The sequence below is a fragment of the Chiloscyllium plagiosum genome, chromosome 30, assembly GCF_004010195.1.
Source record: "Chiloscyllium plagiosum isolate BGI_BamShark_2017 chromosome 30, ASM401019v2, whole genome shotgun sequence".
NCBI lineage: Eukaryota > Metazoa > Chordata > Chondrichthyes > Orectolobiformes > Hemiscylliidae > Chiloscyllium > Chiloscyllium plagiosum.
In genome coordinates this window covers 46766618-46792870 of record NC_057739.1, presented here as the reverse complement: position 1 = coordinate 46792870, position 26253 = coordinate 46766618, and the positions used below count along the sequence as shown (strand labels likewise).

The window sequence follows — 26253 nt, the reverse complement described above, 5'->3', positions numbered from 1 at the left end:
GGAGTGTGTTTATGGGATGTTACTATATTAGAACAATTAATTAGTAATTGGCACTGTATCTATTATTCAGTTAAGTTTTCCAATAATAGTTATTCTAAATTCCAAATTTCTTTTGTTTATATTTTAACTATAGTGTTTAAATAAATTGTGTTTTGCTTAATATCGAGTAGTTTGACCAGTTGCATCACAACTGGAAATGCACTTCACATCTACCTATAAAATAAGAAAAGGTTTGGGTCTAGGCTATCTTCTTAAAATATTTTGAGGGGGTGTGGTCTTGTCTATAACACATACAAGTCTCAACTGATTTGTCTTCAAGCCAAAACTACTTTGCCCCATATATTCTTCTCACTCATGTTTCTCTAAGTACGTAACTGGTTAGTGTTTGGAATGCAATGCCTAAAATATTGTGCTGGATACAGATTTATTAGTAGCCTTCCACAGGAAAATAATAAAAGGAGAAAAAAAAACCTTCAAAAGCATAGAGAAATGATGGAATAGAACTAACTAAATTGTTCTTTGGTACAGCCAGACCGAATGGTCAGAATTTCCTTCTGTTTTGTGGTACAGTTGTATGATTTGCCTTAACTACTCCTGTGGAAGTGAGTTCCTTAGCCATTACTCTCAGCAACAAAGCATGAGGCCTCACTTCCCAAGCTCCAGTTTAAGCAGCAGCTAGAGCTGACCTGATCAATGATGCCCTTTCAAGATATTTCTCTTTCCAAAAATCCCTGCCATTAATTTCAGCTAAAATTAAAATATGCAGTTTATGACACACCTCTCTGTTAGAATATATGAAATGAATAAGTGTTTACAGTTTGGATAGAAAGTTACATTTGTTTAGTTTGTTACTGAATGAGATGTGTTTGTTTGAATATTGAATCTGCAAACTGTACGTGACTAAGTCTTGGGCAGCAGATTGCAACAAAGTGCAAACGACTTGAGGAGAAAGATGTTAAGTGGAGAATCCCAGCCTGTACATTCTGTTAGATATATCAATCACTTTGTTGCTTCCTTTGGTTCATTTTAGAATTGGTTATTATTCATTATGTATCTGAAATTACATGAGAGTTTTCTATATTAAAGTGTGAGACATAGATGCAAGTTTTGAACATAACAGGAACTGTTTCCACAGTGTCTATATTTTGCTTGCCCACTTTTTTTTCCTAATTCAGATTTTTAAAGAATGCAGATAAATTGACAAATAGTGAACAAATTGACAAACTCACACATGGGACCAGTGTTTAACAGAACAGAGAATACAATATAACTTCAATTAAGCAAGTTTGGAAAAGATTGAATAGGGTAAATATTAAAATTGGGGGCAGCTAAAACAGGAAATTAAGAAATGTGAGAGAATGTGGCAGTTCAGGAGATCGTTGCAGTTGGTGAGAAAGAGAGGCCAGGTTTGGCATGAGAGAGAAAAAGAGAGTTCAAGAGGGAGTTGGTGTGATATAGATCAAAGGTGTATGCGTGGCATTGTATTTATGCAAGAGATTGGAAAATTAGGCATCAATGTGTAGGAAATTATAATTTGAATTTTGTGATTACATGAGGGTGAAGGAAGCACTAGAGCACGACGAAGACAGAAACATAGAGTTTGGTATTTGTGTCCAAGCCTGCTCTCTGCAACACAATTCACTGAGTGGTGAGAGAGTTGCTGAAAGGTGAGGGAGCTGTAGGAGGGAGAGGACATTGCTGGAGAAGAGGAAATTGATGGAGAGAGAGGGAGAGGGAGATGCTGTAAGCTGAAGAGGTTGCTGGAGGGGAAAGCGTTGACCGAGATGGTGAGAGTTGCTGGAGGTAGAGAAAGAGGGAGTTGCTGGAGACTGAGGGGATTGCTAGAGGAGGAGTTGTTGGAGGGAATTGGCGAGAGTTGCCAAATACCAAGGGAATTGTTGAGGGAGAGGATGAAGAACCTGCTGTGTCTCTTATGGATGAGATTCCACTGAATGGTTCAGTGGAACCATTGAGACACAAGAGGGTTTTTGTCTAAGTCCAGTGAAACATGACAATTAAATGAACAGAATGTTTCTTGTTACATGATTCCTGTATTTCACCTTTAATCATGTTTGCAAACCAGGCTTATGGTTTGACATGGCATTAACAGGTTATTATAAGTTGATTCACTAGTCCCACAATTGCTTGCCCAGAACTTCACTTCCGGCTGTTGATACAGTAGATACAATACATAAATTACATTAGACAGAATCTCCAGATATAACACAATATTCCTTTATGAATATTTAGAGTTTGAAATCTTTTTCCAAAGAAGAGTTTTGATGTTGTTTAACAGCAAAGAATGATGAACCTCCATCTGCCTCGCCAACCCATTCAGTCTCATGCAGATCTGGAGTTGTTTTTGTAATTCATCTCTGAAATTGATGGGTGCCCCATACAACAAATACTCCTGTAATAAGCCACAAATCTTGGCCAGATTTGGTTGTATCAGTTCAGTATTGCATTGCTTCACTAGTTTGTCACAAGTTGCTGTGCAGTCTTTCCCATGTGTGCAGTCTGTGTTATGCTCACAGTAGCGTCCTTTATAGAATCCTTTAAGAGTCATTTCTGTCACCATCATCCTTAAGTTCACCATCTTAAAATCATACTTGTCATTGTAGCCAATGTTACCTGGGTCCGTGTCACAGATGTAAAAGCTCCCATAAGTGCCATGAAAAATTTCCTCCACAAATTCCAAGAGGCCAATGGTAATTTCTGCTCTCTGTGGCCATGCTGGAGCAAACCATTGGTTTAGGCTCGTCCGTACTATCGAGGGCAAAACTACTTCAAGGAAACGTGGCAGCTTGAGGCTGTAAAGTGAGTGGTATGGGATCTTCTCAGTGATATACAGATCTCCACAGTAGCCCAGCAACTGCGCTGTATGCTCCTTTTCATGCAGTGAAATAATCAACAAAAACTCATTGAGCTGAAGCAATGCCCAGATAGACTTTGCTTCAGCTAAGGACACCTTGTTGTCCTGGTTGATATCTGCCATGCTGATTATTCTGTTGACAAGATTTCCAAGTGATTGCTGATCTCCAAGACTAGACTGAAAAAATGAGAGCATTATGAGTGTCAGCAATATCGGAATCCTGCGTAAAGCCCAAGGGTCACTACAGCTGAAAGCTGATCACAGAATTGGGGAAATTTCCTGAACAAAGTAGTGACAGAAATTTGGTGAATGTGTGATTCCCTGGTAAAGAATAAGTTAGGAGTACAGGCATTTAAAAGTGTGAAACTGCAAGCCAATGGCATTAACAGTTAATGAGCTATAAGTGGTTGACTGACCTTGGTATCATTTATTGTAACTGGCAGTTGTTAGAACAATTGACGTCCAAGGGGATGACAAGTTATTTGGTGATGTGCAGGAATGTAATATTGAGGTTAAAATCAAATCAAACAAACAACAGTACAGTACAGGAACATGCCCAAGGCCACCAAGACTGTCCTGGCACACAACACCTTTCTAAACTAAAAACCTTTTGCCTCTACGCAGTCCATATGCCTCTGTTCCCTGCCTATTCATGTATCTTCAAGATGCATCTTAAACAAGTATTCACTTCGACCATCTCTTCTAGCACTGCATACCAGGCACTTCACCTGCTGTGTAAAAAACTCAACTCTCACAACTCCTTTAAACTTTCCCCGTTTCATCTTAAACTTATGTCCCTGAGTAATTGGCATTTCTACCTTGGGAAAAGGACTCTGACTATCCATTCTATCCATAGCTCGCATACTTTTGTTAACTTCTATCAGATCACTGCCCAACGTTCAACGTTCAAGTGAACACAAACTGTTTGTTCAAATTCACCTCATAGCTAATGCCTCCCAAACCAGTCAACATCCTGGTAAACAAAAACAGGAATTGCTGGAATAACTCAGCAAGTCTGGCAGCATCTTTGGAGAGAAAGCAGAGTTAATGTTTCAGATCCAGTGACCTTCCTTGAGTTAACTCTACTTTCTCTCAACAGATGTTGTCAGACCTGCTGAGTTTTTCCAGCAATTTCTTTTTTGCTTCTGATATCCAGCATCCACGGAACATATAATGTTACAGCGCAGTACAGGCCCTTCAGCCCTTGATGTTGCATCATCCTGTGAAATTAATCTGATGCCCATCTAACCTACACCGCTCTAATATTATCCATATGTATGTCCAATGCCCATTTAAATTGCCTTAACATCGGCGAGTCTACTACTTTTGCAGGCAGGCCATTCCACGCCCCTACTACTCTCTGAGTAAAGAAACTAGCCCTAATATCTGTCCTAAATCTATCATCCCTCAGTTTAAAGCTATGTCCCCTCATGTTAGCCTTCACCATCTGAGGGAAAAGGTTCTCACTGTCCACCCTATCTAACCCTCTGATTCATCTTATATGTCTCGATTAAGTTGCTTCTCAACCTTCTTCTCTTGAAAGAAAACAGCCTCAGTTTCCTCAGCCTTTCCTCGTAAAACCTTCCCTCCATACCAGGCAACATCCTAGTAAATCTCCTCTGAACCCTTTCGAAAGCTTCCACATCCTTCCTATAATGTGGTGACCAGAACTGCACGCAATGCTCCAAGTGTGGCCTTATCAGTGTCTTGTACAGCTGAAGCATGACCTTATGGCTCTGAAACTCAATCCCCCTACCAATAAACGCCAATACACCATATACCTTCTTAACAACTCTATCAACCTGGATGGCAACTTTCAGGGATTTATGCACCTGGACACCAAGATCTCTCTGCTCATCTACACTGCCAAGAATTTTACCATTAGCCCAGTATTCTGCATTCCTCTTAGTTCTTCCGAAATGAACTACCTCATACTTTTTCACATTAAACTCCATTTGCCACATCTCAGCCCAGGTCTGCATCTTATCTATGTCCCTCTGTAACCCACAACTCCTTCGGCACTATCCACAACTCTGCCTACCTTAGTGTCATCTGCAAATTTACTAACCCATCCTTCTACGCCCACATCCAGATCATTTATAAAAATAACAAACAGCAGTGGCCCCAAATTAGATCCTTGCAGCACCCACTGGTAACTGAGCTCCAGGGTGAACATTTCCCATCAACCACCACCCTCTGTCTTCTTTTAGCTAGCTAATTTCTGATCCAAACCGTTAAATCATCTTCAATCCTGAAATGCCGTATTTTATGCAATAGCCTACCATGTGGAAACTTATCAAACTCCTTACTGAAGTCCATATACACTACATCAAACCCTTTTCCTTCATCCATCTGTTTTGTCACCTCCTCGAAGAACTCAATAAGGGTTTGAGGCACGATCACTCTTCACAAAACCATGTTGACTATCCCTAATCAAATTATTCCTTTCCAGATGATTATAAATCCTATCTCTTACAACCTTTTCCAACATCTTACCCACAACTGAAGTAAGGCTCACTGGCCTATAATTACGGGACTGCAATCTCCTCCCTGGCTTCCCAGAGAATCTGAGGATAAATCCCATCCAGCGCAGGCGTCGTACCTATTTTCAGATCTTCCAAAATTGGTAAAACCTCCTTTGTCAACTCCAATCCCATCTAATCTAGTAGCCTGTATTTCTGTATTCTCAGTAACGTTGCCCTTTTCCCATGTGAATACTGACAAAAAGTATTCATTAAGCGTTTCCCCTATGTCCTCAGATTCCACACACAACTTCCCACTACTGTCTTTGATTGACCCTAATCTTAACTTAGTCATTCTTTTATTCCTGATATACTGACAGAAGGCCTTAGGGTTTTCCTTGATCCTATCCGCCAACAACTTCTCATGTCCCCTCCTGGCTCTTCTTAGCCCTCTCTTGAGATCTTTTCTGGCTAACTTATAACTCTCAAGCCCCCTAACTGAGCCTTATGCCTCATCCTCACATAAACCTTCTTCTTCCTCTGGACAAGAGCTTCAACTTCTTTAGCTCCCTCTCTCGACAATTTCCTCCCTGCCTGAGGTATATCCTTTTCAAGGACCCATAGTAGCTGTTCCTTGAATAAGCTCCACATTTCAAGTGTATCCATCCCCTTCAGTTTCCTTCCCCATCCTATGTATCCTAAATCTTGCCTAATTGCGTCATAATTGCCTTTCCTCCAGTTATACCTCTTTCCCTGCGGTATATAGCTATCCCATTTCATTGCTGTTGTAAATATAACCGAATTGTGGTCACTATCGCCAAAGTGCTCACTTACCTCCAAATCTAACACCAGGCCGGGCCCATTCCCCAGTACCAAATCCAAAATGGCATCGCCCCTTTTTGGCCTGACTACATACTGTGTCAGAAAACCCTCCTGCACACATTGAACAAAAACTGACCCATCTAAACTACTTGAACTATAGTATTCCCAGTCAATACTGGTAACGTTAAAGTCTCCCATAACAACTACCCTGTTACTCTTGCTCCTATTGAGAACCATCTTTGCTATCCTTTCCTCTACATCCCTGGAACAATTCGGAGGCCTATAGAAAACGCCCAACAGGGTGACATCTCCTTTTCCGTTTCTAACCTCAGTCCAAACTACCTCAGTAGACGAGTTCTCAAACATTCTCTCAGCTGCTGTAATACTACCCTTGATTTATAATGACACACCACCACCTCTTTTACCATCTTCTCTGTTCTTACTGAAACATCTAAATCCCGGAATCTGCAACAACCATTCCAGTCCCTCCTCTAGCCACGTCTCTGAAATGGCCACAACATCAAAGTCCCAGGTACCAACCCATGCTGCAAGTTCGCCCACCTTATTCCGGATGCTCCTGGCATTGAGGTACACACATTTCAAACCAACATCCTGATTGTCTGTGCCCTCTCGTGACCTTGTAAACCTTTCCCTGACTTCACTACCCTCAACCTCCTGTACACTGGAACTACAATTCATATTCCCATCCCCCTGCTGCATTAGTTTAATCCCCTCCAAAGATCATTAGCATATATTCCCCCACAGATATTGGTACCCCTCTGGTTCAGGTGAAGACTATCTTGTTTGTAGAGGTCCCACCTTCCCCAGAAAGATCTCCAATTATCCAAAACCCTCCCTCTTGCATCTTCCCTGCAGCCACGTGTTCAGCTCCGCTCTCTCCATATTCCTCACGTCACCAGCACGTGGCACAAGCAACAAACCAGAGATAACAACTCTGTTTGTTCTAACTCTAAGCTTCCATTCTAGCTCCCTGAATTTCGGCCTTAAATCCCCACCTTTCTTCCTACCTATGTTGTTGTTGGACGACAACCTGGAGCTGCTCCCCCTCCCCCTCAAGGATCCTGAAAACACTGATCAGAGACATCACAAACCCTGGCACCTGGGAGGCAACAAACCAACCGTGTGCACATGGGAGGCAACACTACAGGTGACCCTTACCTCCCACGTACTGCAGGAGGAACATTCAACTGCCCTAACCTCTGTTCCCACTGTTCTAAATTCCCAAATAGACCGCTGAAAATAAGAAACATGAAAGAAAATACTTGTCACCTTACCGACCGACGCACATAACCTTTCTTTGGTTAGAGGAAGAGGATGGGTAGGAGACACTACCCAAGGAGTGTTTTGGGTAAAGCAACCACCCAAATATGTGACCTTATGACCTCTCCAACTACCTCCAGGAACTGAAGAAAACCAGAACTAAGAAGAAATTTAAACCGTATATTCACGTATCCCAACAGGCTCCGTTGCTTTTTGGTGACCTCATGACCTCTCCAACAGCCTTCAGGAACATCTTAGTAAACCTTTTCTCTGTACCATCTCTAAAACATCCACATCCTTCTGGTAGCATATACACCAAATTCAACATGTGGCCTCCACTTGACGACAGGAGGAAGAACGCCTTATCTTCTAACCACATGGCATCAACCTCGATTTCACCCATTTCCTCATCTCCACTTCCCACACCTCATCCCAGATCCAACCCTCCAACTCGGCACTGCCCTCTTCAACTGTCCTACCTGACCATCTTCTTTCCCACCTATCCGCTCCACCCTCTCCACCGACCTATCACAATGGCCAATTCCTGCTCATAATTTCTATCTTTTATGGACAGGTCATTCCCATCTCAAGGCAGCAGACAAAGTCAGTTGCATAAAAGGTGGAAACTTGATGGATAAGGTCTATTTACCCTATCCATGACCCTCATGATTTTATAAACCTCTATAAGGTCACACCTCAGCCTCTGACACTCTAGGGAAAACAGCCCCAGCCTATTCAGCCTGTCCCTATAGCTCAAACCCTCCGACCCTTGCTACATCCTTGTAAATCTTTTATGAACCTTTTCAAACTTCATGACATCCATCCTATAGAAGGGAAAACCAGAATTGCACACAATATTCCGAAACTGGCCTAACCAATGTCTTGTACAGCTGCAACTCAATGGTGCTCTGACCAATAAAGGAAAGCAGAGTTAGAACATAGAACAATACAGCACAGAACAGGCCCTTCGGCCCTCGATGTTGCGCCGACCTGTGAACAATTCTCAGCTCATTCCCCTACACTATCCCATCATCATCCATGTGCTTATCTAAGGATTATTTAAATCTCCCTAATGTGGCTGAGTTGACTACATTAGCAGGTAGGGCATTCCACGCCCTTATCACTCTCTTAGTAAAGAACCTGCCTCTGACATCTGTCTTAAATCTATCACCCCTCAATTTATAGTTATGTCCCCTCATACAAGCTGACGTCATCATCCTAGGAAAAAGGCTCTCCCTGTCTACCCTATCTAATCCTCTGATCATCTTGTATGTCTCTATCAAATCCCCTCACAGCCTTCTTCTTTCCAATGAGAACAGACCCAAGTCTCTCAGCTTTCCTCAGAAGACCAGGCAACATCCTGGTAAATCTCCTCTGCACCTTTTCCAATGCTTCCACATTCTTCCCGAAATATGGCAACCAGAACTGTACACAATATTCCAAGTGCGGCTGCACTAACGGTTTGTATAGTTGCAGCCTGAGATTGCTGCTCCAGAACTCAATCCCTCTACGAATAAAACCCAACACACCGTACACCTTCCTAATAGCACTATCCACCTGGGTGGCAACTTTCAGGGGATCTATGTACATGGACACCAAGATCCCTCTGCACATCCACACTACCAAGAATCTTCCCATTGACCCAGTACTCTGCCTTCCTGTTTTTCTTCCCAAAGTGCATCACCTCACATTTAGCTGCATTGAACTCCATTTGCCACCTCTCAGCCCAATTCTGCAGTTTATCCAAGTCCCCCTGCAACCTGTAACATTCTTCCACACTGTCCACTACTCCACCGACTTTAGTGTTGTCTGCAAATTTACTAATCCATCCACTTATGCCTGCATCTAAGTCATTTATAAAAATGACAAACATCAGTGTCCCAAAACAGATCCTTGTGGCACACCACTAGTAACTGGACTTCAGGCTGAATATTTTCTATCAACCATCACTCACTGCCTTCTATCAGAAAGCCAGTTTCTAGTCTAAATCACCCTCAATTCCATGCCTCTGCATTTTCTCCAACAGCCTAGCCTATGGAACCTTATCAAAGGCTTTACTGAAGTCCATGTATACCACGTCAACTGCCCTACCCCCATCTACATGCTTGGTCACCTCCTCAAAAAACTCAGTGAGGATTGTGAGACATGACCTGCCCTTGTTCAATGCTGTTCAGGGGAAAGAGAATTGTTGGGATGGGGGGTAGTTGCAGTTCAGGGAAGGGGCAGGGGTCTCATGGGGAGTCATTCACTCAGGCGGCATTGACATTCACTGGGAGAAGGTTGCAAGGAAAGGGATTGGAGACTTATGGGGAAATACTATTGAACCAACCTTCAAGAATGTCAGCACCATCTCCTTGAATTCGTCCATTGAGGTCCCTCTAGTTGGTTTGTCAAACAGTACAAGATCCTTCCGAGGTAATGTCTCAGAATTGAGATCTACTCTGAAGGCTTCTTCTATTCCACATTTGATAATGACCTCTTTATTTCTCCAGACTCCCCCATAAACCTGTGGGGGCGAAACATGGAAACATGACACAAAAACCCATGTTTGCCAATGTGCTTCTTACCTTCCTTCTGAACTCCCAAATTTGCATTTTGTTAGACCATTTGGTACCTGTATTCATTAGTTTTTGTTTCTCAATGTCATCTCCTATCATTCGAGGATGATAAAAAAAAGTTTATCTAGTTTACCTTCTATCATCCTGTTCATCATCTGACACACTGATAATCGGTTTGTTGACTAATTATACTGATCAAACTCTGTCCATGAATCGATTACCTCAGTTAATATTGTTCAATGAATCGACACAAGGGCCAAATATTAACCGAGGAAGTCTCAGGCCTGCTCAAGCCTGGGGAGATAAAGCTCAGAATGGGTGATTACATTACAGATCACCTAATTTCTGTATGCAAAAACGATACTGAGCTTCCTAGTGCCTGCCACTTCACCACTTCACCGTGTTCACTGGCCAACATCTCTGTCTCAGGTTTGCTACAGTACTCCGGTGAAGCTGGAAGAATGGCATCACATTTTCCACTTTAGGACTTTGCAGCCTTCAGAATTCAAAATCAAGTTCAATAACTTTAGAGTCTGAGCATCATCTCCCATGCCTATATCCCAATACCTACACATCAGACCTTATCATCACATGAGCTGCTACCACACCATCCCATCAGCATCTATTGATGATCCCAGGATGACCTTTACCCATTCTCCATGGGAAGGCAATGGCTTAGTGCTAATATTACAACCATATTAATCCAGAGACCAGGTAGTATTCTGGGGACCTGGGTTTTAATCCCACAGGGCAGGTGGTAGAATGCGAATTCAATAAAATTCTGGAATTAAAAATCTAAAGATAGCCATGAAACTATCATCAATTGGCAGAAAATTCCATCTGGTTCACTAAAGTCCTTTCAGAAAGGAAACAGTGATGTCTGCCTGGTCTGACTAACATGTGACTCCAAATCCAAAGCAATATGATTGACTCTCAACTTCCTTATGGGCAATTAGGGATGGGCAATGAACACTGGCCTGGTCAGCAACACCCACATCCTGTGGATACAGTCATATAATCATCAAGTCAAACAACACAGAAACAGACCCTTCAATCCAGCCAGTCCACGCTGACCAGAATCCCAAACTAAACCAGTCCCACCTGCCTGCTCCTGGCCCATATCCTCCACAACCTTCCTATTCATGGATCTATCCAAATGTCTTTGAAATATTGTAACTGTTCTTGTATCCACCCACTTCCTCAGGAAGTTCATTCCACATGCGAACCACCCTCTGTGTAAAAAAATTGCCTCATGTCTTTTTTAAATCTCTCTCCTCTCACCTCAAAAATGTGCCCCCTCGTCTTGAAATTTGCCATCTTAGGGAAAAGACAACTACTGTTAACTCTATCTATACCTCTCAGTACTTGACAAACTTCTATCAGATCACCTCTCAATCTTCCATGCTCTAATGAAAAAAGTCCCAGCCTATCCAGCCTTTCTTTATGACTTTAATTCCTGGCAATATCCTGGTAATTCTCTTCTGAACCCACCTTGGTAATAGGAGAGAGTGAGAACTGCAGATTCTGGAGATCAGAGCTGAAAATGTGTTGCTGGAAAAGTGCAGCAGGTCAGGCAGCATCCAAGGAACAGGAGAATCGACATTTCGGGCATAAGCCCTTCTTCAGGAAACAGGAAGCTTATGCCCGAAATGTCGATTCTCCTGTTCCTTGGATGCTGCCTGACCTGCTGCGCTTTTCCAGCAACACATTTTCAGCCCACCACCTTGATAATACCCTTCCTAATAAAATTAAGAACCATATCAGTCAGTGCATTTCTTGCAATGAATACCAAGTCATACAAGCGATGGAGCCACGTCTGACTCCTGATGAGTATGGTTAAAACTATGAGTTGACCTCTTCATTCTCACAGGAGCTGATTATCCTGTCAATGTTGAGTACTATTCTGACTATATGGGAGGTGAATCAGCTGCCATAATGACTCCGGGAGATTGTAGATTGCCTGACTGCACCCTTCAACTGTTCTGACATCCCTGACATTGTGATGAGTGAGAATGCATTTCAATTTACAAGGAAAGGATTCAGCCACTTCATAAAGTACAGGGAAATTCAACACCATTATTCATCCCCAGACTATCACCAGTCAAATAGAAAAGCTTCAAAATCATTAAAAAATCGAGCAAACCCATGAGGGGTGTATTGAAGGCAATCCTTATGTGGTAAAACACACCTACTGAAGATGTGGAGGATCATCTAGTACAAAGACCAATGTCATGCTGTACCCAAACTGGTCCTCAAATAGCAAAAACATTGCTTATGTCAAAAGTAGTTACAGGCATGAATGAAACAAATCAAGGTGAAACATTTCAGCAAGACTGTCATATCATTGCCAGAATTGAGCAATGGAAGGTACAAATCTTCAGTGCTCTCATCAAGAGTCAGTTCAATGCCAACTTGGGATAAGCATAGACGAGTTTTTCCATTTTTCATACCCAATGACATGAATGACCAGACACACCACTGCAACTGCAGGGACATTTGCAAAGCAGGAGAACCTGTTCCTCAACTCCCAACACCAGATTACGAAGATGTGAACTTATTACCTGCACAGACCACAAATAAACCACCAATCCAGAGGCCCCCCAGCAGCCCACCAATGGAATAGGAACACCATTAATTACCGTGGAGACAAGTGACACAAAATCGATATTCCCTAGAGAAGGAACATCACCCACATGAACAAGGCACAACTTTACCGTGAAGAAGCTAGTATGATTTTGAGACTGTGTGCACAATATGTGCAGAGACTAATGGGAATAATGAACTGATGATGCTTGAGAACAGTTGTGCTCATGAAGGATAACTTGAGGAATTCACAGTGTAGATGATTATGTATAGAATTATTTTTTGTGTTTTTGTATGAGAAAGGTTTCATGATAGATATGCAATCCTCTCCTAACATAGGTCTTGGTTTGACATTGTCATGGGATGTCCACCCATAAGGCACTCCCTTCAGGCAACCAGTTTAATTAAGTAACTGTACAAGCCAGACTGTTTTCCTGTGAGCCTGCAACAAAACATGAACCTTGCCAGTGACACTCAAGTCTCTTGAACAAATAAAGATCTCATATTCTCAAAAATATCTGTTGTAAAAAAATTGCAATAACATTTTCTTGAATCATATAATTTCCTGGGCTCAGTTGCCTCTCTGATTGAAATGTCCATGACTTACTGCACAAGGAAATCATATCTTAACTAAACATTCACCTTTTCACTTCAAAATCCAGGGGCCAATTTCACTTGATGTTTTGCTGTGATCTAACATGGTTCACAGAGAGTTCAAGTTCTGAGTCATGATGAAGAGCTGTTTAAATTAATCTTTTATACTCAAGTTTTAGCTGCATTGGGACATTTGAAATGTTGCTTATGACTTTTGGCTGCACATTTTGTCTGTATTTAAACACTTGCTTCATGGGCTGCAACATGGAAACCACTTCACAAACGCTCAAAGATGGAATCATCAAAAGATCAAATACCTGATGCACTGGACTCGACGACAAACACTGTTGGAACAGCAGCGTTTTTTCCTCACACAAGTCCTTGCAGGCAGAGCCAGAAATGATGCCTTTCTTATAGCGATCACACTGGGGAGATAAAATTAAACTCTGCAGATTATAGTTTGTTAAATAACTGTTCCCCAGATTAACAAAAGAAAGATTCCAGATTCATAACAAATATCCAAATTCTTAATACTTACAATTATCATCTGACAGATGTGACCACGGCATAATTCTGAGTAGGACGAGTAGTGCAAGTAAAGTACCCAACCGCCCAGGAGGATTCCTAACCACAGCAAGAATAGGTACTTCACTTTAAAACCAGGGAGACGCTTCTATCAAAAATACACAGAGGTTTTAGTTGTAAATACCAAACATTAAAGCTCATACATTTTTCCATGAGCAGTTAAAGTAAAGATGGCAAGTGATGTTCATTCCATCTTGGCCGAGGGTGAGAAATTTCTCCCACAGTCTTCCCCTTTCCACCCCCATGAATGATGTAGCTGAGCTGTTTGGGTTTTTCTCTGGGAATCATGCAGTGAGTGAGGCACAACTGGTCCCACTGCAAAGATTTTACAGCTTCAGAAATTCTGGCATCACATTTCAAGGCCAGCTGAAGACCAGTGCAGATGCTCACTGTCTCAGACTGCAAGATCCGACCCTGAAACTGTCCCAGAAACTTCTGAACATTTTTGTAGATTGGGGGTAGGGACGGGATTGTTTCTCCTGCTGATCATCACGTGAGGCCATTTCAATAGAGCCAGCTTGTCTGAATTCACATTGCAGCATGGGTCAGTGTTGTGTCCTGAATGAAGCAGGCTATCCAGCAGTGCAGAAAGAAGATCAGTGACTTTCCGCGCTCCACAAAAGTACCACCATTTTCTCTCTAACTTTCATTCATGGAGAGAGGAACACAGTTAACATTTCAAGTTTATTATGACTCTTCTACAGAATTCAGTCATATTGGACTTGAGATGTTAACTCTGTTTTTCTCTCCAAAGATATTACCAGACATTGAGTTTCTCCAACACTTCTTGTCTTTATTTTGGTATCCATAGTATTTTGCTTTTATTATGCTTTTGCAGCTACTTACTTCATTATCAATGCCTTTCTGTTTTCCTGCAGGAAAATCTGCCCCTCACCACCTGGACTGACTCCACAACAGCCCAACTGACTTACCAGTAATTCCCACCCTACTTGGACTTGACCTGCAGGACTGACCATGGCCCAATCCCAGTACTTACAGATTCATGTAGGACCAAGTGCCTGTCTCAGCGAGTGTAATAGGACATGCCGTTTGACTGATGTGGTGGTACCCCATGATTAAGTGTAATCTCCCATTAAACCACTGAGGACTCTTTCCATTTGGCTTTCACACATCATCATTTGTTAAAGCACATTCAGTCTGTTGCTGCACAAACTGCTGACCAATGATGTAGCACGATGCTACACAAAAACTGATTCACCCCATCTGACTAATAGATGACAGTTCAGTGCTCCCCACTGTCACAAACTGGCAGCTCGCTCTCTACATTCAAACAAAAGCTAGATTACAGAAACTGGCAGGAGAAATGAGGACTGCAGATGCTGGAGATCAGAGTTGAGAGTTTGGTGCTGGAAAAGCACAGCAGGTCAGGCAGCATCCAAGGGACAGGAGAATCTATGTTTCAGGCATAAGCTCTTCATCAGGAATGAGGCTTGTGGGCTGGGGAGGCTGAGAGATAAATGGGAGGGGGGGTGGGGCTGGTGGCGAAGGTAGAAGGGCATGCAGGTCTTGGGCCTCCTTCATTGTCAAACCCTTACCACCCGACGCCTGGAGGAAGAATGCCTCATATTCCGCCTTGGGATCCTGCAACTACACGGGATCAATGTAGATTTCATCAGTCTCCTCGTTTCTCCTCCCCTCACATTATCCCGGTCCCAAGCCTCCAACTAGGCACCGCTCTCCGGATCTGTCCATCACCGTTCCCATCTACCTGCTCCACCCTCCTCTCCGGCCAATCACCTTCCCTCTCACCTTCATCTATCTATCAATTCTCAGCTACCTTCTCCCCAACCCCACCCCCTCCCATTTATCTCTCAGCCCCCTGGCACACAAGCCTCATTCCTGATGAAGGGCTTTTGCCTGAAACGTCAATTCTCCTGCTCCTCGGATGCTGCCTGACCTACTGTGCTTTTCCAGCGTCACACTCTTGACTGCAGAAGCTGGCACCCTGGAACTGAATACCAAAGCCCTTGGACATTAAGAAAAGAATGTGAGTGAACCATAGACTGGGAGCCTTTAAGTAAACAGTCAAGTGAGTGAACGTAAGTGATTAAGCTAAGAGCCTTAAGCTGCGTAAGTGCCAAATTCTGTTGTATAGATACATGAAATGCCTGCGTGCCCCTACATAGAAAATGGCCTAATAGAAAGATACCTTAAATCCAAAGTGTTGAAGGTCTAAAGTAGCCTCTGAGCTGATCTAAGAGCAAGCAGGATGATGTGGTGAGGCTGGTGGTTCACTGATACTGACATGCGTTGATGTAGGATCAATGATGATGGTAGTCAGAGAGCATGCTGCAATGTTGTACCATTCAAAATCAGAGATGGTTACAGAGAGTGATGAACTCAGCCCGGACAATCACAAAGGCCAACCTCCCATCTATAGAATCCATCTACCAGGCCCGCTGTCAAGGAAAGGCCGCCAGCATTCTCAAAGATCCATCCCACCCTGGCAATGTTTTTCTACAACCTCTACCATCGGGGAGAAGGTACAGAAGCCTGAACACATGCACCAGCCGGTTTCAAAACAGTTTCTACCCTACTGTTTTAGATTACTGAATGGACTCACAAACTCATAACATTCGCCTGTACCTGTGTTTTTGTTTTTGCCACTGTTTACCTATTATTTATTTATCTATGCTACTAACTCTGTGATCTGCCTGTATTGCTCGCAAGACAAAGCTTTTCACTGTGCCTCGGTACACGTGACAATTCAATTCAATTCAATGTTGTTAAGATCGTATGACATAGGAGTGGACATTAGGACATTCAGCTCATCCAGTCTGCTTCACCATTCAATCATGGCTGATAAGTTTCTCAACCCCAATTTCTCGCTTTCTCCCCGTAACCCTAAATCCCCCGATACTCAAGAACCTATGTATCTCAGTCTTAAATATATTCAATGACTTGGCCTCCACAGCCTTCTGTGGCAATGAATTCCATAAATTCACCGCTCTCTGGCTGAAGAAGTTTCTCCTTATCTCTATTCTAAAAGGTCTTTGACAGGGTGCCACACAAGAGGCCACTGAGTAAGATAAGGGCCAATGGTGTCAGAGGCAAGGTGCTAGCATGGATAGAAGATTGTCTGTCTGGCAGAAAGCAGAGAGTGGGGATAAAAGGGTCCTTCTCAGGATGGCAGCTGGTGACAAGTGCTGTTCCCTTTACTCTAAGGTTATACTCTTGGTTCCTAGCTTCTCCGATCAATGGAAGCATCTTCCCAACATTCATACTGTGCAGATCTTTCAGAATTTTGTACATTTCAATTAGATTGCCCCCTCATCCTTCTAAACTCCACCGAGTATATACCAGAGTACTCAAATGTTCCTCATATGTTAAGCTTTTCATTCCTGGGACCATTCTCATGAACCTCCTCTGAACACGCTCCAGAGCCAGTACATCCTTCCTGAGGTATGGGGTCCAAAACTGCACACAATTCTCCGAATGTGGTCTGACCAGAGCCTTATAGAGCCTCAGAAATACATCTTTGGTTTCATATTCAAGTCCTCTCAAAATAAATGCCATCATTGCTTTTGCCTTCCTAACTACTAACTCAACCTGCAAGCTTACCGTGAGAGAATCCTGGACTAGAACTCCCAAATCTCTTTGCATTTCAGACTTGAGAATTTTCTCCCCATTTAGAAAATAGCCCATGCCTTTTTTCTTCCTACTAAAGTGCATGACCTCTCACTTTACCACATTATCCTCCATCTGCTACTTCTTTGCCCTCTCTCTAACCTGTTCAATCCTTCTGCAGCCTCCCTGCCTCTTCAATACTACCTGTCCTTCTACCTATCTTTGTATCATCTGTAAACTAAACCAGAATGCCTTCAGTTCCTTCATCCAGATTGTTAATGTATAAAGTGAAAAGTTATGTCCCAACACCGAGCCTTGTGGAACCAGCTGCCATCCCGAGAAGACCCTTTTATCCCCACTCTCTGCTTTCTGCCAGACAGACAGGCTTCTATCCATGCTAGCACCTTGCCTCTAACACCATGAGCCCTTATCTTACTCAGTAGCCTCCTTTGTGATACCTTGTCAAAGACCTTCTTGAAGTCCAGATAGGTAACATCTATTGACTCTCCTTGGTCTAACCTACTTGTTACTTCCTCAAATAATTCTAGCAGATTTGTCTGGCACTACCTCCCCTTGGTGAAACCATACTGACTTTGCCCTATTTTAATAAACACTTCCAAGTATTGTTTTGAAGAAGCAGAAGACGTGCCAAGACATGCATTCAGCAAGTTGCAGTCACCAATTACCCACTTTGTTTCACCTGCTGGAGATTTGCACCATTTAATTTCTTGGCAGGAGAAAGGGAACTTGGATTTGCAAACAAGTCAGGTGAGTTGGGCTTTAATGAGATGAAATGTGTGGAAATAAGGTAGTCACCATTCAAGGGTAAGATTTTGAAGATCCAGTTTAAGGCTTGAGGGAAAAGTTGAGAAAACCTTTCTCCAAATCAAGAATCTGTTCCTTTCAATCTGACCTCACTCTCACCATCACTCTAGTAAATACTGTACTATACAATATTCCTCATGATTTTCACCAATACTCTAGACAATGCAGTCACCAATCCTACTGCTGTTATTCTCACCATTACTCTGACAGTATTCTCACCAGTACTCTCAGTAATTCAACAATATAGTCACCAACACTGTTGCTATTAGTCTTGCCAATTCACCTACCAATATTCTCACCAATACTATCATCAATGTTTTCACCAATACTCTAGCCATGATTCTCAACAGTACTCTCACCATTACCCTCATCATTAGTTTCACTCTCACTGACTATCTCGACAATACTCTCACCCTGACTCTCATTGATCTTGTCAAATCTCTCACCATTATCTCACCAATATTATCATCATCACTTTTGCCAATATTGTCACCAAGGATTTCATCCCAATACTCTCACTATTACTGTTGCTAATACACTTTTGCCATTACTCTCACCTTGACTCTCACCAAGACTGTTGCCGATACTTTTGCCAATACTCTGATCATTATTCTTGCCATTACACTCACCAATATCCTCGCCAATATTCTCACCAGTACTCTGTCAATACTCTATCAATAATCTGATCATTAATGTTACCATTACACGCATCAATATCCTTGTCAAGGCTCTCAACAGTACTCCATAAATACTCTCATCATTATTCTTGCTATTACTCTAGTCACACTAAGGAGGTGTTAATGTCAGGGTTTCCACTGCTGAAGGCTGCATTGGTCTTGGAGCAATAAATTGAATAAGTAGAGCCACCAATCAGACAGAAACAGAACAATATCAGTGTTGCTGACTTCAAGATGGTAACAGGCAAAAAAAGGAGATAAGGCTGCTACAGAATACAGAGGAGAACTGGGGAAGAGGTCTGTCACCCAATGAATACAATTTCCAGACTTCTAGTGGGGACTGTGGCTGGGTTTGGAATTTCTGACCAAAACCCTGATTGTATTGGAAGGCTGATAGCCAAGTTCAGCACCCAGGAACTTGACCTCAAGCGGGATCTTGGATTCATGCTGCATTACAGGTGACCCCATCACACTATACACTCTCACATAAACACACACACACATACAAACACACCCTCAGATGCACAGACTGACACACACTCTCAGATGCATGTACTCCCTCACTCTCACTCTCTCTCAAACACACACACTTTCCTCTCTCCCTCCTAAACACACGCGTACATACATATAAATCTGTGGAGTGAGTTTGCATTTGCAGATATATTCTATTTTGTTCAAAAAGCCACAATTTATAGACAATCAATGTGGTATCTTATAAACTCCTACTTTGGAAATAAAACCCCAGTCTGAATTCAGGTTAAGACACAGACAGACTCCAAACAAGATCTCATGATAAAATACATTGTTTGATTGCACGTGTCACCTCCTTTACATTGATAACATCTTACGTTATCTCAGGTCAGTGACTTGAAAGAAGTTCTGGGATTTGTATATTAATCAATCGAAACCCGTACCTCCATTCCCGCCTCAGGCGACTGACCGTGTGGAGTTTTCACGTTCTCCCCGTGTCTGCGTGGGTTTCCTCCGGGTGCTCCGGTTTCCTCCCACAGTCCAAAGATGTGCAGGGCCAGGTGAATCGGCCATGCTAAATTGCCCGTAGTGTTAGGTAAGGGGTAAATGTAGGAGTATGGGTGGGTTTCGCTTCGGCGGGTCGGTGTGGACTTGTTGGGCCGAAGGGCCTGTTTCCACACTGTAATATAATCTACAATCTACAACTGATTAAAGATTTAAGGGCCATCTTATGTGTTCAATTCATTCGCAAATGTGATATGACCCTTTGATATTTTCCTTATAAATTCTGTGTCTAAGGACTTCCTCTCTCACTAACTGATGAATGAGCAGTGCTCTGAAAGCTACTGTCTTCAAATAAATCCATTAGAATATTACCTGGTGTTGTGTGATTTTTGACCTTTGGTATTGGAATGCATTATAGATCATTTAAAAAGAACAAGTTCAGAGAAATGAAAAGCCCAGGCATGTCCAGGGAGATGGGGCAGAAAGAATAGTAAAATGGAGGACGGACAAGTGTTAAAAGGCAGAAGAGATTCTCTGGCGGCAAGGGGAGGTAAAATGAGCGAAATCAAGTAAATTGGATTATGCTTGTGACATTTAATCTGATGTTGGACTGGAGCCTGGCTCATTCATTGTTGTTTGAACATTGTCATGACTCATCTGAGAAAATGTGCTGATCCTCACTACTGCTGATGTTACCAAAAACTTAATGATTTAATCAGTGTATGCAAAATCCCCTGTCTGACAGAATCAAAACACTGACCAGGTGCCTGCACTTAAAAAGAACTACTGTATATTACAAATAAGTAAATTCTAGTCACAAGTAAACAGCCATGAATTATCAACAAATGGCTCTACAATAATACCCTTACTGGATAAAATTCACTAAAGAGGAGGAAAACAACAACAAACTGCCATTCCTAGATGTCGCAGTAGAGCGAACAGCCAATGGGGACCTTCAAACCAGCGTCTATAGGAAAACAACACATACTGACCAAATACAGAAGCAATCGTCCCAACATCCATAAACGAAGCTGCATCAGAACATTATTTCAATGAGCCAACACACACTGCAGCACAGAGGAACTACAACTACAGAGCAGAGGAAAATCACCTATACCGTGTATTAAAAAAGAATGGGTACTCAATGAACACAGTTCACCGATTTCTCAGCAACAAACTCAAACAAACAGACAAAATACATCCAGAAATCCTAGCCACTCTCCCCTACATCAAAGACATCTGGGAAATGACTGCCAGACTACTCAGACCCCTTGGCATCATGGTAGCCCACAAACCCACCAACACACTAAAACAGCAACTAATGAACTTGAAAGACCCTATACAGACAACAAGCAAAACTAATGTCATTTACAAAATACCTTGTAAGGACTGTAACAAACACTACATTGGACAAACAGACAGAAAACTAGCCACCAGGATACATGAACATCAACTGGCCACAAAATGACATGATCCACTCTCACTAGTATCGTTACATACACTTCGACTGGGACAACACATTTATCCTTGGACAAGCCAAACAGACATGCATGAGAATTCCTGGAAGCATGACATTCCAACTGAAACTCTATCAACAAACACATTGATTTGGATTCCATTTACCACCCCCTGAGAAAAAGAACAGGAAATGACATAACCACAGGAAGTGACATCACCGACCCAAGGAAACCTAAACACATAAATAAAAAGCGGGCCATACCACCAGTACTTCATCCAGAGACTCACGGAAGATGTTACCTAATATGGTAATGAAACATCTGAAAATGAACCTTCCAGCTCAGCGAGCAAACCTACATCCACATCCAAATGGCTCTACTTGTTAAAACTCTAACCCTATTTTAAAACACCTCCAAAGACACATACACATACACAGATACAGGCAAACAAGCAAAATTGGTTATATAAATAGAGGGAAAAATTACAGGGAAATAGTTCAAATGTACAGACTACAGGGTATGCTAATATGATCCATTTGGTTTGCCAGACTGTTTTGTTCTTCGACCTCTTCTCATAGAATCATAAAAATCATATAGTACAGAGAGACCATTAGGCCCATCGAGCCTATACTGTTGAAGCTGTGCAATGGTATTATTTCCAGCATGAGGTCCATAGCCTTAAATGTTATGACATTTCAAGTGCTTAGCCAAATATTTTTAAAAGATTGCGAGGTTTCCCACCTCAACCACTCTCTAGGCAGTGCATTCCAGATTCCCAACACCCTCTGAGTGAAAAAAACTTTCCACAAATACCTCTAAACCTCTTACCTTTCACCTCAACTAAGGGGACCCTGGTTATCTGGATCTCAAGTGCTTTTATCTTCATTATGAGTCTCCCATGTGGGACTTGTCAAAGGCATTGCTGAAATCCCTAGCATCCACATCAACTGCACAACCATATCCACGTTCTTGGTCATCTTCCCAAAAAGCACTGCTGCCTCACAGCGCCAGAGACCTGGGTTCATTTCCCGCCTCAGGCAACTCTCTGTGTGGAGTTTGAACATTCTCCCTGTGTCTGCGTGGGTTTCCTCCGGGTGCTCCGGTTTCCTCCCACAATCCAAAAAATGTGCAGGTTAGGTGAATTGGCCATGCTAAATTGCCCGTAGTGTTAGGCGAAGAGGTAAATGTCTGGGTGGGTTGCGCTTCGGCGTGTCGGTGTGGACTTGTTGGGCCGAAGGGCCTGTTTCCACACTGTAAGTAATCTAATCTAATATGTTAAGCGTGAACTCCCTCTGACAAAGCCATGCTGACTATCCCCAATTAAGCCTTGCCTCTTTAAATGGAGACGAATTGTCCCCTTCAGCATTTTCTCCAGTAATTTCCCTACTATTGATGTGAGATTCACTGGTCTGTAATTTCTTGGTTTATCTCTACCAACTTTCTTGAAAAATGGAACAACATGAAACTTGAAAGGGTTCAGAAAAGATTTACAAGGAAGTTGCCAGGGTTAGAGGATTTGAGCTACAGGGAGAGGCTAAATAGGTTGGGTCTGTTCCCCCTGGAGCATTGGAGGCAGAGAGGTGACCATATAGAGGTTTATAAAATCATGAGGGGCATGGATAGGGTAAATAGACAAGGTCTTTTCCCTGGGATGAGGGGAGTCAGAACTAGAGGGCATAGGTTTAGGGTGAGAAGGGAAACATTTAAAAAGGGATCTAAGGGGCAACTTTTTCACGCAGAGGGTGGTACGTCAGAGGAAATGGTGGAGGCTGGTACAATTACAACACTTAAAAGGCATCTGGATGGGTATATGAATAGGAAGGGTTTGGAGGGATCTGGGCCGGGTGCTGGCAAATGGGACGAGATTAGGTTAGGATAACTGGTCGGCATGGACCAGTTGCACCAAAGGGTCAATTTCTGTGCTGTACATTTCTATGACTCTATGAGGTTGCCTTCCAGTCCTCTGGCACCTCCCCTGTGACTAGAAAGGAATTAAAAATTTGTGTCAGGGGAGAAGTGACTTTCTGCCTCATCCCCAATAGCAGCTTACAATACTACTCACCCAGACCTGGGGACTTGTCCACTTTTACACCTGCCAAAACCTTCAATAACTCCCTTTGTCAATCCGCTGAAGAACCTCACAGTCCATCTTTCGGAATTCTGTAACTATATCCTTCTTCTCCTGGATAAAGACAGATCGCAAACTATTTATTTAATACTACCAATGTACACAGGCTCCACAAACAAATTTCCCTTTGGTTCCTAATAGGCCACATTCTTTCCCTGTTATTCCCTTCTTGATAATTATAGAATATCTTGGGATTCTCCCTAATCTTGGCTGCCAGTGCTTTTTCATGCCCCCTCTATGTTCTCATAATTGTTTTCTTACATCTCTCACCTCACACTTTCTATACTGCAACAGCATCTCTGTTGACTTGCTCCTTTTGTGTCTGTTAAACGTCTCTCTTTTTCTTTTTATTCAGTCCTACATATTTTGAGACATCCAGTGTTCACTGGACTTGTTGCTCCTACATTACATCCTAAATGGAACATTTTGGGCTTGTACTCTTGCCATTTTATTTTAGTATGCTCCCAGCCCCCATTGTTCTGCTGACGGTTTAACCCAGTCACTGTTCTGAGTCAGCCCATCCGATCAAGATCCCATTGTACCCTGAGGTAAGCTTCTTCACTGTCCACTACACTTCCAATTTTGGTGTCATCTGCAAACTTACTCACTATACCTCCTATGTTCACATCCAAATTATTTATATAAATGACAAAGATCAGTGGATAAAGCACCAATCCTTGTGGCACATCACTGGTCACAGGCCTCCAATCTGAAAAGCAACCCTCCACCACCACCCTCTGTCTTCTACCTTCAAGCCAGTTCTGTATCTAAATGGCTAGTTCTCCCTGTATTCCATGTGAAATAACCTTGCTAACCAATTTACCATGGGGAACCTTGCCGAATGCCTTACTGAAGTCCATATAGATCACGTCCTTAGCTCTGCCCTCATCAATCCTCTTTGCTCCTTCTTCAAAAAACTCAATGTAATTCATGAGACATGATTTTCCACACTCAATGGCGGCATGGTGGCTCAGTGGTTAGCACTACTACCTCACAGCGCCAGGGACCCAGGTTCAATTCCCAGCTCGGGTGACTGTCTGTGTGAAGTTTGCACATTCTCCCTGTGTCTGTGTGGGTTTCCTCCGGGCGCTCTGCTTTCCTCCCAGAAGATGTGCAGGTCAGGTGAATTGGCCATGCTTAATTGCCCATAGTGTTAGGTGCATTAGTCAGGGGTAAATATACAGTAAGGGAATGGGTCTAGGTGGGTTACTCTTTGGAGGGTCAGTGTGGACTTGTTGGGCCAAATGGCCTGTTTCCATACTGTAGGGAATCTAATCTAATCTAATGTAATCAAAGATACAAATACCTCAGTAAGGGGCCCAGCAATCACTTCCCACAGCGTTCTAGGGTACACCTGGATCTGGGGATTTATTCACCAGATTATTTTTTTAGATGTCACCATCTTTTTCCCCACATTCTATATCTACCATGTCATAGAGAGTCATAGAGGTGTACAGCATAGAAACAGACCTTTTGGTCCAATCCGTCCATGCCAACCAGATATCCCAACCCAATCTAGTCCCACCTACCAGCACCCGGCCCATATCCTCCAAACCCTTCCTATTCATATACCCATCCAAATGCCTCTTAAATGTTGCATTTGTACCAGCCTTCACCACATCCTCTAGCAGCTCATTCCATACACGTACCACCCTCTGCGTGAAAAAGTTGCCCTGTAGGTCCCTTTTATATCTTTCCCCTGTCACCCTAAACCTATGCCCTCTAGTTCTGGACTCCCCGACCCCAGGGAAAAGACTTTGTCTATTTATCCTATCCATGACCCTCATAACTTTGTAAACCTCTATAAGGTCACCCCTCAGCCTCTATTGCTCCGGAGAAAACAGTCCCAGCCTGTTCAGCCTCTCCCTATAGCTCAAATCCTCCAACCCGGCAACATCCTTGTAAATCTTTTCTGAACCTTTTCAAGTTTCACAACATCTTTCCGACAGGATGGAGACCAGAATTGCACACAATATTCCAACAATGGCCTAATCAATGTCCTGTACAGCCATAACATGACCTCCCAACTCCTGTACTCAATACTCTGACCAATAAAAGAAATCATACCAAACACCTATCTACCTGCGACTCCACTTTCAAGGAGCTATGAACCTGCACTCCAAGGTCTCTTTGTTCAGCAACACTCCCTAGCAACTTACCATTAAGTGTATAAGTCCTGCTAAGATTTGCTTTCCCAAAATGCAGCACCTTGCACTTATCTGAATTAAACTCCATCTGCCACTTCTCAGCCCAGTGGCCCATCTGGTCAAGATCCCGTTGTAATCTGAGGTAACCCTCTTCACTGTCCACTACACCTCCAATTTTGGTGTCATGTGCAAACTTACTAACTGTACCTCTTATGCTCGCATCCAAAACATTTACATAAATGACAAAAAGTAGAGGACCCAGCAACGATCCTTGTGGCACTCCACTGGTCACAAGCCTCCACCACCATCCTCTGTCTTCTACCTTTGAGCCACTGCTGTATCCAGGTAGTTCTCCATGTATTCCGTGAGATCTAACCTTGCTAACCTCTCATAAGAAACCCTCTCATTAGGATCCTTGTCAAATGCCTTACTGAAGTCCATATAGATCACATCTACCGCTCTATCCTCATCAATCCTCTTTGTTACTTCATCAAAAAACTCAATCAAGTTTGTGAGACATGATTTCCCACGCATAAAGCCATGTTGACTATCCCTAATCAATCCTTGCCTTTCCAAATACATGTACATCCTGTCCCTCAGGTTTCCCTCCAACAACTTGCCCACCACCGAGGTCAGGCTCACTGGTCTATAGTTCCCTGGCTTGTCCTTACCACCCTTCTTAAACAGTGGCACCACGTT

At 42.8% G+C, this 26253-nt stretch overlaps 1 protein-coding gene across 4 annotated transcripts in view; it reads right to left on the bottom strand.

Moving 5' to 3' along the window:
* Positions 1-232: 232 nt before the first annotated feature.
* dipk1b (divergent protein kinase domain 1B) overlaps positions 233-26253 on the bottom strand; it is a 52470-nt gene continuing 26449 nt past the window's right edge. For 3 of the 4 annotated variants that reach the window (XM_043720675.1, XM_043720672.1, XM_043720674.1), the window contains 4 exons: positions 13711-13845; positions 13490-13618; positions 9767-9943; positions 233-3049 (listed from right to left, as the gene is read on the bottom strand). In XM_043720675.1, coding sequence (XP_043576610.1) covers positions 2237-3049; positions 9767-9943; positions 13490-13618; positions 13711-13845 — 1254 coding nt within the window. In that variant the 3' untranslated portion in view covers positions 233-2236. The remainder of the gene's footprint in view (positions 3050-9766; positions 9944-13489; positions 13619-13710; positions 13846-26253) is intronic. The other variant, XM_043720673.1, reaches the window with a different exon arrangement.